Source organism: Procambarus clarkii, chromosome 76 (assembly GCF_040958095.1).
Source record: "Procambarus clarkii isolate CNS0578487 chromosome 76, FALCON_Pclarkii_2.0, whole genome shotgun sequence".
In the NCBI taxonomy this organism is placed as follows: domain Eukaryota; kingdom Metazoa; phylum Arthropoda; class Malacostraca; order Decapoda; family Cambaridae; genus Procambarus; species Procambarus clarkii.
In genome coordinates this window covers 21,878,641-21,894,776 of record NC_091225.1, presented here as the reverse complement: position 1 = coordinate 21,894,776, position 16,136 = coordinate 21,878,641, and the positions used below count along the sequence as shown (strand labels likewise).

Genomic DNA, 16,136 nt, shown 5'->3' with positions numbered 1-16,136 from the left:
TAGCAATTTTCACCAGAATAGGGGTTTGTTTTGGGATGCCTACCTTTCTGGGTGCCTAACCCGGTCAATGGCAGACACAGAATGCTTCCAACCACACGGGGGTTTCTATAGCCTTTTGCTCCTCGTGCCTCTGTAAGGGGGCCAGGTTCTGGCTTGTGGTCCCTGGTAGGCTCACAGAACTCCGTACACATAACTGATGCCAAAGCTTGACATTAGCATATCAGCCTGGATAACGCCAGGGAGCCAATGTGGCTCCCCCCCCCCCCCCCCCAGAAAAAAATAATAAAAAAATATATGGGTGGTGGTAGAAAATATTAAAGTGTTCAGTGAGAATCCACAAGGTCTTCTCTGAATACTCTATTTTCTTCTTCGAGGCTGTGGGTCCCTACAATTGCACCCAGAGGTGGTACCCCTATGTGAATGAACGAATATTATTTATTTTTATTTATATTATTTATATATATATATATATATATATATATATATATATATATATATATATATATATATATATAATTAAAGAATGCAAAGTATAGGCATAAACTATGCAATCATTAAAATTTCTGTGAAACAGTTATTTGTCAAACCTGAGCTGCTAAATTTATAGAGCACTTTAAATGAAACTGTATATTGAATATTACTCATAGCAAGTATGAATTATAAATGTAAGAACTGCTAAGAATTCAATAAAGAATAATTGAAAAAGTAAAGAGAAACTTTGAAATCATGCACAACCTAAGTTTTGTAAGTGCGATGTAACAGGAACATATTTCACCTAAAGCTTGTTTGTGCATCATGTGGGTAAAAATAAAAATATATATAAAATAATGAACACAGCAGCAGCCTTCTATCATGACATATTATAACAGAGGTGAAGAAGCAGCAGAGGTGCTGTTCATGTACTCATCTCAGAAATATATGGAAAACTAATTCTAATTCAGATATAATACATCAATCATCACCTTAACTATTTATTGTAGAGTGACCAAATTACCAAGTGCTGCATTATTTATTTGATTAGGAATTCATTTTACATCACACACTGATGTGATAGGAGAGAAAACTTTAATTTCATACAAATGCTGATATCCTTCTAGTCTATAATTATTGAAAACATTTGCCTGTACAGACTTGTGGAGTCTCTTTAAATTAAACGTCTATAAAATGAAATAACCAAAAATCATAAGAAAATCAACATTCAATTTTTTTATTACAGTGCAACCTTCAAAACCTTATCATTCTAGACTTCAACTCAATTTGGTAAGCAGATACAAAAAACCAGTGTTCAATGTAATGAAACGCCATTTTCTGGGCGAGACCTGGAGACTTCCTGAAGCAATCCAGGCTGATATGCCAATGTCAGACTTTGGCATCAGTCATGTGTATGGAGTTCTGTGGGAATACCGGGAACCACGAGCCAGAACCTGGGCCCCCTCAGAGAGGCATGGGGGAGCAATGGCCTATAGAACCCCCACTGTGGTTGGAAGCATTATCTGTCTGCCATCGACCGGGTCAAGCACCCAGAAAGGTAAGTGTCCCAAAACAAACCCCTATTCTGGTGAAAATTGCTACAAAAAGCTGAACAAGTGGATAGAACTCCCCCAACAAGAAACGAGCAAACGAGCATGATGTCACATGTCACCGTGCCACTGTCTGCACATCTCTCCCCACCCCGGGAGGGGAAATGGGTGCCCCAGATCCCTGCACTGGCCATCCACCTTTCAGTTCTGAAGCTGGACATCAAAACACGTGAAAACTGATGATCGATGGAAGGATTTTTCACTCAGAAAATGGTGTTTCATTACATTCAACACTGGTTTTCTGGGGAAAGCCCCATCAGCTCCTCGGAGCTAACTACCCACAGAGGAAAAGTAGAGGGACTTACCCGGGAAGCAGTCACTGCTCACTCCTCAACCCGAAGTCAAGACAACTGGCTGCAACAGCCGACCCAAAGCGACACAGGCCCGACTAGGATCAGGAATGTTCATGAGGTAGCGCAAAGCCAAGACCTTGTTCGACCGCCAAAAACCCCACGCCCGAATGTCCGCCCAGGACATGTTGCCAAAGACGGCAGCAAGAGCAGCAAACTTACAAACATCATGGGCATGGGGATAGACTGCAGGCTGGCTAGCCTTAACAACTCTGCGGACGACCTGGGAGACCCGCACCTGCGAACAGGGAAAGAGGGAAACCGGATTAACCCAAAGCGCGTCCCCGGACACAGAAGCCGTGGCACGCAAATAACAGTGGAGGGCTGCAAACAGACATAAAACATGATGCACCCCCGACCTGACCAACCAAGCATCAACAACCCAAGGACTCATCCGGAAAGCAGCTGTCTCACTCTTCGCCAGAAAAGAAGGAGACGGCTGTAGATAAACAAATCAATCGCCACAACCGAAAGAGTAAAAACCCCTGCGCCAGAGGAGAGCATGAAGCTTCCTGACCCGACTCCCAGAGGCCAATGCCAACAGGAAAAGAGCATTCAAGAAACAATCCTGAACCGAAGGGGCCACCATGAACCGAGGAGGAGAGAGAAAAGAGAGCACTCTGTCCTAAGACCAGGACGGCTCAGGAGGCGCATGAGCAGGCCGGAGGTGAAACAACGCCCGAGACAACTTGCGAAACAGCGCAGAAGTAACATCAATACCGAAAGCAAGTTGCATTGGCTCCACCAGCGCTGCACAATACGAGGCGACAGTATTCACCATTAGATGACGGTCCTGGAACAACCAAGAGAGAAAGGACAACACCACTCGAACCGAAAGCAAAGCACAAAGACGAAGAGTCAAAAAGAACTAGAAGGATTGCCAAAAAACTTCATACTGCCGCTGAGATGAAGCTTGCAGGTGGAACACCAACAAGGAAGCCACTTGATCACCATAGAGTTGATGATAAAGTCGAGTCAAAACACCATACGTGAAGAATCGAGGAGACGATCGAACCAGCCACGTGACGCTCCAGTCCAATCTGCTGGAGGCAGAGCCGCGGGAAAACCTCCGGGTTCAGACACCGAGCAAGCAGCACCTGAAACCATGGCTGGGCTGGCCACCACAGTGCCAAGAGGACAACTGTCCCAAGGTCCAGACTCCAAGCGAGTCAGGACCTGGAGCAACAGCAGAACCGGGGGAAAGAGGTTCAGGAACCCACACCTCGACCAGTCCTGCCGAAAGGCATCGACCTCGATGGCTTCGCAGTCGGGGAAGGGCGCCACATACTGCGGAAGGTGCCACAACCATGCTGACACAAAGAGGTCCACCTCTGGATGCCCGAACATCTGGCAGAGCCAACGGAAGGAGCCGGCATCGACCGTTCCTCTGTCCATTCCGTGGACAGAGGAATGAAACGAGACAGGCTGTCTGCCAAGACATTGGACACTCCCCGCACGTGAACTGCCAGGAAAGCCAAACCCCAAGAACTCGGCAGACGAGTCACCCGAAGCGACCAGCGCCAAAGAGCTAAGGACCGCATCGAACCCCCTTGGTTCAGGCAATGAACCACCGGGAAGAAGTCCGAATGAAGCCGGAGCGTCGATCCGCAATCGACACGAACCCTCTGGAGAGCAAACCATACTACCGCAACCTCCCGCACCGTGCTGTGGGGCCCAATGGAAGGACGGACCCCACCATCTCTGGCTGGCCAGGTGAGCACTGGTCACAAAACCCCAGCCGAGAGATGACGCGTCCGTGAACACATCGAGCGAGGGCTCGGGCAAGCGCTATGGCACTGAACCCCGAAAAACCCAAAGAGGAAGCCAGAGATGCAGCAGCTGACGCAAAGCACCTGGGGCCGAACCCAGCGATCGCTAGAGAGGCAGAAGGGACATCCCCAAAAGAACCAGAACAGCCAACGAAACCAATCCCGACCTGGTGGGTAGACCATCATCACAAAGTTCAGGCTCCCGCACAAACCCCTCGAGCAACCGCCGGGAGACCCGGCAGCCCTGGGAGCCCCCCAGAAACAAGCGCATGTGGGACCGCAGGCGCAGGAGAGACTCCGGAGGAAGAGACAAGGAAGCAGTCCGAGAGTTCTACACAAGACCCAGCCAGGTTCGAACCTGGGAGGGAACCAGATGGGACTTCTTCCAGTTCACCAAGAACCCAAACCCACCGAGCTGGAAAAGAACCAAATTCCTGGCTAGCAGACAAGAGGACTGGCTGGGAGCCCAAACCAGCCAGTCGTCGAGTTAGGGCCAACACCCGAACAACTAGAAGAAGCAGACGGGCCAGAATGACCCGTGGTAAGGCGCGTGAACATGTGAGGCGGCAGGTTCAACCAGAATGGGAGACAACAAAAGCTGTAACTCTGACGCCCCACAACAAAACCGAGCCAGTCCCTGAACCCCGGATGAGACAGGATGTGCCAATAAGTGTCCCAGAGGTCCAGGGACACCATCCAAGAGCCGGGCGCCAACAGGAGCCGAACCTGGGACAGCATAGTCATCCGAAAGGAGGGGCAATCAACCCAGGGGTTCAGACGGAACAAGTGCAGAATGAACCTCAGGCCCACACAGTCCCGTTTCGGTACTGGGAACAGACGGGAGACCCATCTGAGGGACGTCGTCGTTTCGACCACATTCGAGCACACCCACTCCAAGATGACTCGACAGAGTGCAGGGAAAGAGGACTGACCCACCAGCCCCGAACCCTGCGAAGGAGGAGGGGCCACCCAACGCCACCGCAAGCCGAAAGAAACGACCCGAAACACCCACAAATCGTGGGACCAAGCGTGAGCAAACAGCACAAGCTTCCCCCACCCCCTCCCATCGCCTCGTCAATGGGGCGAACCGCGAAAGGACTGGCACCCATTATGAGACCCCGAACCTCACACAGAGCGAACACCGCGCCGACCAGACGAAAGTGGGTCCGAAGGTGGGGCCGGACCGAAACCTGGCACCAGTGGCCTACCACAACGAGAGGAACCCCGAGTCCTGGCACGGGTCCTCCGGGAAGCCCCCCCACCCCGGGACCCTAGGAGAACCAACAAGTCACACATAGCACGACAACTAGCCGAAGCAGCCTGCAAATACTGTGCCAGAGCAGAATCCACAAAAAGCAGAGGACAAAAGGGAGAAGACATCTTAAATGCCAGGGCCCAGGCCGATTCCAGATAGGAGTACCGCCTGACGACACACGAGCTGCGAAGCATAAAACAGGGAAACCTGCATCTCGCAGGATCGGCGCAAAGAACTTCAACAAGGCAGCCGACGAGCAAGCCACCGAGCCCAAGGCACTAGACACAGGAACGGCCCCAAGTGTCCCCACATCCTCCGCAAGCCAGTCCGAAGACAGCTCCAGGAGAGAAAAGAAATGCAAGGCCGAAGCCAATAGGCTACAGGTGCGCAAGTCCTCAGCAACCTGCACAGCTGAAAGGGAGGGAACCTGCACATGGAGCTGCACTATGCCAACATCCCGGGGAAGGGCTGGGGAAAACAAGCACTTATTGAGGTGCTCAAGGTCACCCCCCAAGAAAACCTGAACCACCATTGAAGCCTCGTGCCACTCAAACGTGTGGGAACGACGGAAGGAATGCCAAGCCTCCAAAGCAATAACAGGACACTCCACCAGCCAGGACGACTCCGGAACCTCGTAATGGACCCAAAAGGGAACGAGGGCCCAAACCTGAAAGAAGACGGATCTATAAGCAAGGCATAATCTGGGTTGCACAGGAGGTAAGCCATTAGGGCTGCCCACATCGTAGACGGTAGGATGCGGAAAGCCAAAAACCTCCAGAAAGACAGAACCGACGCACCCAGGGGAGGGGGGGGGGGGGGGGCACGGAACCGAACCCAGGGAGGGGCAGACACCAAATTCAATTTGTACACAGGGGGGAAAAAGAGAACCCTACTCCTTGCAACAGTAAGCCCCGCTCAGAGAGCAGAAAAACCCAGGCGGGGTCCAACGGGGCCCAAGGCCCTCACCTCAAAAGAAAAGGCCGGCGCAGCCAAATAATTCTGACGGAAGGGGGGCCCCCCTGGTCAGACCCCGGAGGCTTCGGCAGGGAGATTGGATTTGAATGCCTTCGTCGCCACACTGGAAGGGGCATCCCCCGAGACTGCCCGAGTCTCAAGAGCAACGAAACCCTGCTCTGACTCCAAAACCTTCAGACATTTCGGGGCCGGAAGCAGGGGGTGGGGGTCCAGACCGAACCACAGAAGGGGAAGGATGAGGTTGCACGGACTGAACGAAGGTGAAAGCGATCATCACCCCCCCCGCCATGTCCAGGCCCCTTTAAGCAAAATGGGGGTAGCCTCGGGGCATCTGGGTAAGCAACCAACCTAGCGCACATTCAACGCCTGTGCAGCCTGTACCCACAAAAGATCATCATTAGTTTGGGTAAATTGAGTCAGCAGCAAACAACAAAACCCGCAAGGCAGGACTCAGGGTCGAAAGAGTCACCGACCCAACAGGCAATGTAACAGACGCAAAAACAATGAGGGTCACCCTGAGACAAGGGGACTGAGCAACTCTCAAACTCGCACGAAGCGAGGGGGGACCAGGGATCACATCCATCGAACCTGTGCGCCCCCTGGGGTTTCCCAGGGTTCTGAGACGGAACTCACACTCAGGGAATCCCAGGCAGGGTACTGCTAACCAGCGCCCAAAACTACCAAGCAACTCTCTAAAGATGAACCTCGGTGACGTGTACACTCACCGGGACCTAGCAGGGGGTGCCACCAGAAAAGAACGTATGCAGGTCTTGGCAAAGCCTTGTAAAGCTTGGCAAAGCCTTGGCAAAGCTAGTAAAGCCTTGGCAAAAAATTATAGGCCAGTTGCACTAACATCATACATAATAAAAGTTTTTGAAAGAGTGATTAGGAATCAAATTTCTAGTTTTATGGAAAATAATGAGTTACACAACCCCGGACAACATGGATTTAGAGCAGGAAGATCCTGTCTGTCACAGTTACTCAATCACCATGACAAAATCACAGAAGCTCTAGAAGAAAAGCAAAATGCAGATGTAGTATACACAAACTTTGCAAAGGCATTCGACAAATGTGATCATGGAGTGATTGCACACAAAATGAGGCCAATGGAAATAACTGGTAAAGTAGGACGCAGGATACTCAATTTCCTATCAAACAGAACACAAAGAATAACAGTCAATCAAATAAAATCAAGTCCAAGCGCAGTTAAAAGCTCTGTACCTTAAGATACAGTCCTTGCACCACTGCTGTTCCTTACTCTCAGATCAGATATATAAAAATACAAATCACAGCTTCGTGTCATCCTTTGCAGATGACACATAAATCAGCATGAAAATTACCTCTGCTGAAGACATGGAAAAATTACAAGCAGATATCAACAAAGTTTTTGATTGGGCAGCAGAAAATAACATGATGTTTAGCAACGATAAATTCCAGGTACTCAGGAACGGCAAAAATGAGAACCTGAAACATAATACAGGGTACAAAATACAATCAAATCTGCCCATAATAGGTAAACAGCATGTCAAGGATTTGGGAATAATGATGTCCAACGATCTAACGTTTAGGGAGCATAACCAAGCAAATACTGTGTCAGCCAGAAAAATGATAGGATGGATTACGAGAACTTTCAAATGCAGGGATCCCATCACGATGGTTGTACTCTTCAAGTCACTTGTGTTGTCCCGTCTTGAGTACTGCTCAGTACTCACTTCCCCCTTCAGAGCAGGAGAGATTGCTGAAATAGGGCGAATACAGAGAACATATACGGCATGCATAGACGCGATAAAACACCTAAATTATTGGGTTCGTCTCAAAGCTCTCCATGCATTCACTAGAAAGGAGACGAGAGAGATACCAAATAATATACATATGGAAAATATTGGAAGGCCAGGTCCCTAATCTACACAGTAAAATAACAACGTACTGGAGTGAACGATATGGAAGAAAATGCAGAATAGAATCAGTGAAGAGCAGAGGTGCCATAGGCACAATCAGAGAACACTGTATAAACATCAGAGGTCCGCGGCTATTCAACGTCCTCCCAGCGTCTGTAAGAAATATTGCCGGAAAACTGTGGATATCTTCAAATGAAAACTAGACTGTTTTCTAAAAGACGTTCCGGACCAACCGGGCTGTGGTGGGTATGTGGGCCTGCGAGCCGCTCCAAGCAACAGCCTGGTGGACCAAACTCTCACAAGTCAAGCCTGGCCTCTGGCCGGGCTTGGGGAGTAGAAGAACTCCCAGAACCCCATCAACCAGGTATCAACCAGGTCAGGCACAAAGGGGGAACAAGCAAGGCAGACCCCCCCCCCCCCCCCAAGGCAAAAAGAAAAAGAAAAAGAAAACCCTGCAAGAGGACAACGTACCCAAAAGGAACAGAGCCAGTCGCTATAAATGGTGAAAACAAGCTACGCAGCACCCTGCACCCTTTACCAGTACAAACTGCCTCTTACACTAAGGTAAACAAGGGAGAGCCCCCAAGCACCCAAGGGGCGGCCGAAAAACCGAGCAGTAAAACGGCCCAGCAGAGGCAGGACCCAAGGAACTTGTGGAAGGTGGCCCCAAGCTCCGAGGGCAGTACTTACAGGGAACCTAGGGACGATAACCCTAGGTGCATGCAGCCCAAGTACTGTAAAATAACTCCTGACTCGCACAACCCCTGGAGGACAGCAACCTCATTTTAAGCACAGCGCTGAAAATCAGTGGAGCCAGAGCACACGACCTTCGCCTCTAGCATAAGCCTTAGAACTGAAGGGTGGATGGCCGGCGTGGGGGTCTGGGGCTTCCCCTTCCCTCTTCCGGGGAGGGGGGAGGTGCGCAGACAAGAGGTGTGGCGACGTGACACGTCATGCTCATTTGCTCGTTTCTTTTTGGGGAGTTCTATCCACTTATTTGGCTTTTTGTAGCAATTTTCACTAGAATAGGGGTTTTGTTTTGGGACACTTACCTTTCTGGGTGCCTGACCCGGTCGATGGCAGACATAGAAAGCTCCCAACCACACAGGAGTTTCTATAGGCCATTGCTCCCCATGCCTCTCTGAGGGGGCCAGGTTCTGGCGTGTGGTCCCCACAGAACTCCATACACATGACTGATGCCAAAGTCTGAGATTAACATATCAGCCTGGATAGCTCCAGGGAGCCAATGGAGCTCCCCCCAGAAATCACACCCTTTTCCAACATTAGTGGGTGTGAAATAGAAGAGTTGGTGACAGCACAGGACCCAGGAACACTAGAGAACGAACAAGGAGACTAAATTCACACAAGGCTATTGGTGGAAAATCCAGTGGAGACCTTATCTTCAGGAGGACATATGTGCATTGGAGAAGTTCAACAGCAGGCAACAAAAATAATTCTAGAACCAAGTCCACTTTCATACCATGAACTTCTGAAGACCATAGGGCTAACAAGACTGCAAACTAGAAATGACAGGGCTGATCTAATCAAAACTTTTAAAATAATGAACAGTTTGGAGGATAGTGACCCAGACAACTTATTTAAAAAGTCAGATGTAACAAACTAGGAGCAATGGCTTCAAGCTAAATAAACCAAAATGTAGGACAGAAAACAGGAGATGCTTTTGGGTTATAAACCCAATTAACCACTCACTCGCTGAAGCCATAACTGCTAAAACACTACTGAGATTCAAAACCCAGCTAGACAAAATCATCGGGGTAAATGTGGGACTTGTAACAAGCCTCTGACTTTGTCTTCATCGAGGCCACTAGCGAGATGGTGGTTCTCAGGTAAATTCAGTTAAGTCCAGGCATTCCTAGTCCATGCCTACCAAAAGTTACACAGAAGTTCCCTGTCACACGGAAGAAGAGGAAGAAGGCTCACCACAGAAGTGCAGACAGGGCTCATGAGAATGGCCTCGAAAGGGTAGACTTCAGCAGGTATCCCTGATGAAGGGGCCTTAAAGATGCTCGCACAGCAATCAAAACCCAATTCTCATCCTCCCCTCCTTAGAGAGGGCAGAAAAGTTTAAGACATCAACAGTGAGTCACCAAGTTGACTCTGGTGCGGTTCTTGATGCACAATTGAGAATTTTGGGTTCGAATCCCGGGCGGGACAGAAATGGTTGGGTACATTTTCTTTCATCTAGTAGTAAGTAGGTACTCAGGAGTTAGTCAGAGTGTTGTGGGGTTGCATCCTGGGGGAAAGGGGCAAGATCGAGGTTGGGGGGGACCTCGATAAAACCCAAATGTGTATGAATATACACTGGCTTTCTTTTCCCCTGACACAATGAATTATTATTATTATTTGTGTGTTTCAATGTAATTAACATTTTAGTATATAAGAGCTTTAGCACCCTACAGTAGTCCACAATATAACTGCATAAAAAGAAAAAGAAAAACATTATTTCAGTTACATTGGAAAAAATAAAAAATATTCGCAACAGCTTCCGTCGCTCACTTCATGAGTAAACAAGAATTGGTAGAGTCACCCCAAAATATTATCACTCCACCACAGAAAAATCAAGTTATTTTTTTTATTTTCTTGTGGGGAAAAGAACACATTTTACCAGTACTAGAAAGATTTTTTTTTGTTTTCTTGACCAGCACATGTTTGTCATACAAAACAGGTGTGCAAACCAGGCATTAAAATGTTGTTTTTAAATATTTAGGCTTATATATGTGCAAGGAAGTGTTCTATCATTTGGGGTCAGATTTCTTTTTTTTACAGTACAGTAATAAAAATTTCTTGTTTATATTCTTGAGGAACAGAAAATCCTTTGTAAAGCTTAAGCAGGGTGCACCTTTCAACCGTTCTTTTAAACCCGCAACCCATTCTTTAAAAATAAAGTCGCTTTTCCCTCGTATGCGCACTATGGCCAAAAACGGATGCACTTTGAAATTAAATTGGCTCAAAGTGACATCCTGTCCCGTTTTCTGTTTGGGTCCTCCGGCTTACTCGGTTAGGTTAGGAGTGGAAACTTTCAATTAACGATTTTTATGACATTTTGAAACTTTAGAAGAATTTCCTGCCCTCCTAACCTACCAGAGGACCCTTAACTTGCTATTTTGGGAATAAAAAATCCAAAAATTATTTTCAATTATTTTTCATGTTCAAATTACGTCTATTTTTGGCCATACTGGTAAATGGCCAAATTCAGCTGTAACTTGTAAGAGGACAGGTTGGACCAGCAGTCATAAGACTGCAAATTGTGCTGAGGGTACTTACTTTGCCTGAATAGCAGTGCGTATCAGTGGCCTTAGGCATAGTAAATACCAGCTCTATCTAGAAATCCAACATTCTGTTGTAACTCATTTTGTATGTATGTACTTTTACCTGAATAAACATTATTATTATTATTACTGTATTATTATTTTTATTATTTATTACTAATACCTACTATTAAAGATAGGAAAGGGTAAGGGACTAAAAAAAAAAAAAATAAGTAAAAATCTGTCCAGAAAGAATTGTATGGAATAATGCAAACAAGATTACATGCCTTGCCTCTGTAATTACCTAAGTGTAGCTACAGGATGTGAGGTACGTGTGTGCGCGTGTGTAAACAAACAGTTCAGTACAAAGGCCTTGGGCAAAGACAAAATCCCAAAGGCATTAACCAAGACAGTGCCATAACTCGGCAGCAGCAGCAGTTTGGCTATGCCAGAACAACAGTAAATAACAGTGCTGCAGGCATCCAAAAATCACAATCACAAATCCTAAACAGCTGAATTTATTCATTTATATAAAAACCTAACCCATTGCTTTTGGCATTAACTGGATCATAAGCCCTCTGTTGCATCAGATTTCAAATAAATTGGGTTCCATTCAAGCAAAATGGAAGAGGATTTATATAATTCTAAACATAAATCCTATTAAAAATGAAAAAATAAATTTGGTATATATAATGTTTAATAAAGCAATGCCAAAATTTGGCTAGAACTGTGGCTCTTTGCCATGTATACAGATGAATGCAAGTTGAACTGACTCTTGATTCGCACTTCGTTTGGCCCCAAGCAGTTTAATTTAAAGAGACTCAACGGTGGTATGAAATTATTTAGTATCTGACATACAAACACAGTATTAAAAATTAGTGTAACAAAGAGTGATACTGCATTCAGAATTTGGTGTTATATAAATATTTTTGAATAATAATGAAACAGTAGATACCTTGTAGCATATACCATTTCTACAGAATTAAATATTTTGCATGAACTTTGAGAGAGGTGCAATTTTTAGCATATGTATATGTAAAATTTTGTGACAATTTTTTCTAATACAAATAATGCCATAGTGCTAACTAAATAATTATGAAACTTATCACCATACTTAATCTGGCTTAAAATATTTACATATATTACAATTAATTTTGTAAATGTTAAATGAATGAGCATGTCCCGTAATTTTTATATACCATTTGTATGCAACGAGACTGGAAGGACAATGCACGTACAATAGCTACGCAACTCGGATGGGATCACAACAAATCTACATGCAATACACAGAGAGCCATATACAAGAGGTGAGGTGCTTTCCACACGAGTCTTAAAATGGGCCAATCACACTTAAAGATGGAGATTAATGGTTCCAATACTAATCGTGACTTACCCCTCGTGCAGCCTTAGCAAGCTCATGTAGTGAGTAATAGTGATTATTAGTACTAGTTTATAAGATGCTTTCCTGATTTGTCAAAAAATATGCATGTAAAACAACACACGGAATGAAAATAATATAATCCACTGTGTTTAAACAAAGATGAAAACATTTCTACACACATGTAGGTTCTGATGATATTGTGACATGCTCATTAATATGAACAATTTGTATTATGATGAATGGCTAGAATACAGAGAGCAGATATGACAGGATTTTAATAACAAATGAGAAAATTTTCAACAAGGTTACACTTTCTGCAGAATATAATGAATTTAAAAATTAGCCAGATTCAGTTTTTAATTTGTTAATCACATTTGTTCCTGTCTCCATAGAGGCCACTAAAAATGGTGGCCCTCAGGTAAAATCAGGTAAGGAAATTCTACCATTTTAACTACATAATGTAGTTATGTAGGAATAATGTAATACACTGGACCCTCAGAAATTTGTACCTTCATATATATAATGAATCAAATCTGCCCACTGGATTTTCCATCCAAAATTTGGATTTCCAGAAGTTTAGACATTACCTTTAATTCATAATTGTTTCTTATTTTCCCTAATCTTATTTTTTATTTTTAATTACTTTTTTAATTTACAGTATATATACGAGTTCTTACATTCTTATACAGAAAAAGCTACAAGCATGCATAGCATTTTGGGCAGGTCCTTAATCCTAATTTTCCCAGGAATACAACCTGCCAAATCGTTTAACAACCAGGTACCCATTCACTGCTGGGTATACAGAAGCTACAGTTAAGGAGTGGCTCCTGGTCAATCCTCCCTGGCCAGGATACAAACCAAGGCCAAAGTGCTTGCAAAGCGCTGGGCGAGTGTTTTATCACTGTGCCACGGGGACTACTAAAAGGTCTTCCGACTTGATTACTTCTAAATCTTTAACACTACTTTCCCTGTCAATAGTGTGGTTTGACTGCATTTTATGTGGATTCCATTTTGATATTTAAAGTTTTTCCATATCACACTAACTGGGACTTATCCCCATTAAATATCATACTATTTTCTGTGGCCCATTAAACATCATACTATTTTCTGTGGTCCATTAAACATCATACTATTTTCTGTGGCCCATTGAAAAACACTTATCAGATGGGAGGTTTGCTGTGTCCTCTATATTGTCTTGTCTCATGAAAATCCTAATATCATCCACAAAGGATGATACAGTACTACAGGTTGTATCCTTGTCTATGTCTGAAATGAGGATGAGAAAAACTAGCAGAGCAGGTAAAGTACCTTGGGGAACAGGTTTTCATGGTGAAGGATCCACAGTTTACTTTTGTTGACTCTGGGATGTTTGATAACAAGTTAAAGATCTATCTCCCACTTTCTCAGCAATTCTTTCTGTGCACAATTTGTGTGCAACAACACCGTGGTCACATTTGTCAATAGCGTTTGGGAAACATGTGTGCATCACACCAGCATTTTGCTCATCTTCCATGCATCTATGGCATGTCATAGTGATCTAGCAATTGTGAGAGGCAGGAGCATCCTGTTCTGCACCCATATTGCCCAGAATATGTAGATGTTGTGATTCATGTGTTTTGTGATCTTATTTCTTAGCACTCTTTCAAAGATAGTTATGATGTGTTATGTTACGAGCTATTGGTCTATAATTTTTTGCATGTGCTTTACTTCTTCCTTTGTGAAATGGCATGATCTCCACTGTTTTAAGTATGTCAAGGATAACACCAGCATCTAGGCTCCATCTTCAAAACATGTTTAGGGCCTTTGACATTTTTTTTTTTTTTTTTTTTTTCAATTCTTTAATTAAGAAAATAGAATTCCTGGAGTCTGGGCCTGGTGCAGAGTGTACGAGCATGCTGTTTATGGCTATTTCAAAGTCCAGTGGGGTTTCAGTGACATCTAATGGTGGTTTCGATGATGGTGTCACATTCATAAAGAATTTGTTTGGAGCATTGATCTTAAATGTGTTTAGGGGGTTCACTGAAAACAGAATAGTACTGTAGGCTCAGTATTTCACTCATTTCTATGTTGTCATCTATGAATGAAAACATCACCCTTGCTAATGAGCCCAATGCAAGATGTAGTTTTTATTCTAGATTTTTCATAGAAGAAAAAGTATTTTTGATTCCTCTTTATTTTACTTATGGCCTTTTGCTCTCTTTGCCTCTACTAGATTTTATATGATTCTTACAAATTTAACTTGATAGTTTCTATTTCTCTATACAGCCTTCTTTATTGTTGTTGGGATAGAGTGGAGGATTTTTCATCTGCAATTTTTTTTTTCTTAGTGATATTGTAGTGATTTGTAGTGAATTCAGGGATGTTTCAGGATGCACTAAGCACAAATATGAAACTGGTACTGTATTGTTGCTTCTTAATTTGCATGTAATAAACTTTACATACTAGGTCTATAGGAACTAAAACAATGACATACAGTCATTCATATTTAGGAATTACCTGAATAATGCTAATTACTGAAGTAAATTAAATGTTTGACATCATGGTCTGCTCTCTGTCTAGTAACTCACCTTTTACGATAATGAAAACTATTATAACACATGATTCATGTACAATAATTGTTGGCAAAGAACGTAATGTTGAAAAGTTGATCTTTTCATTGCATAAGAAACCATGAATTTTTAACAAAAATTAATCTATAGTTAAATAAAAACTTATAAATACTGTATACAAAATAGTTATAGGAAACAAAAATATAAAAATATTTCTTAATTAACACTTATCCTCGTCTTACCTACCATGATTGAGAATTGTAACGGCAATGAATTTTACTCCAATATATTTTGAAATTACATTTATTCTGTGGTTGACCAAAATTGCATACAGCACAAAATCCAAGTCCAATTATCAAAATTAATGATAAAAACTTATCAAAGCAATATGAATTTATTGTAGTTTTATGTACCCATTAATATACATAAATGAAGAACATAGTTATTGATTACAATCGAAGGCAACTAAAACCCAAGTCCTGTGTTTAAGATCTAATGTCAACCTTACCTGAAGGTGTGTGTTAAATGTTCTGTGTTGGTTAAAGTTTATATTTTTGAAAAGGCAGCATTTTAAATGATTCATTAACAGTAAACAAACAGCTCGGCTTTAAATCAAATGAGTATTTTAAATTCATATTTTTTTTAAATAAGGATTTTAAAAAATATACCAACACATCACAAGTGCAACAGAATACATTGCTGTAAATAAGGGCATGCAATTAGCTAAACACAGAGCTTAATATGTCTAAAGTGGATTTAGTACAACCCTATGGATTTAAAACCACAGACCTAAAATGAGAATTTCAAAATATGAACATCAGAATATGGGCCAATGTACTTGACAATTTTACTAAAATGATCTACAAATTTTCTTCTTACCCAGAACTCTCGCTGATAAGTTCAGTCAAATGGTACAATATATCCACCTCAAGTGGAGTGATTTGCGACATCATCTGAGCCGAGTGCAGAAATTCCTCTGAAATTCAAGTTTTATTCATTAGTATGTTGTAATGTCTGGCTTTTATTTAAATTAATTTCAATGTTTCATCTTATTATTTATAAGTTCGTTAATTTGTATTAAATTCAGTGCTTATTTTCGCTTGTTCAATT

At 43.5% G+C, this 16,136-nt stretch overlaps 1 protein-coding gene across 1 annotated transcript in view; it reads right to left on the bottom strand.

The window, feature by feature from the left end:
* Positions 1-16,136, bottom strand: part of aralar1 (calcium-binding mitochondrial carrier protein aralar1) — a 101,025-nt gene that overhangs the window by 53,304 nt on the left and 31,585 nt on the right. Inside the window, exon 6 of the mRNA XM_069313738.1 lies at positions 15,906-16,002. Coding sequence (XP_069169839.1) covers positions 15,906-16,002 — 97 coding nt within the window. The remainder of the gene's footprint in view (positions 1-15,905; positions 16,003-16,136) is intronic.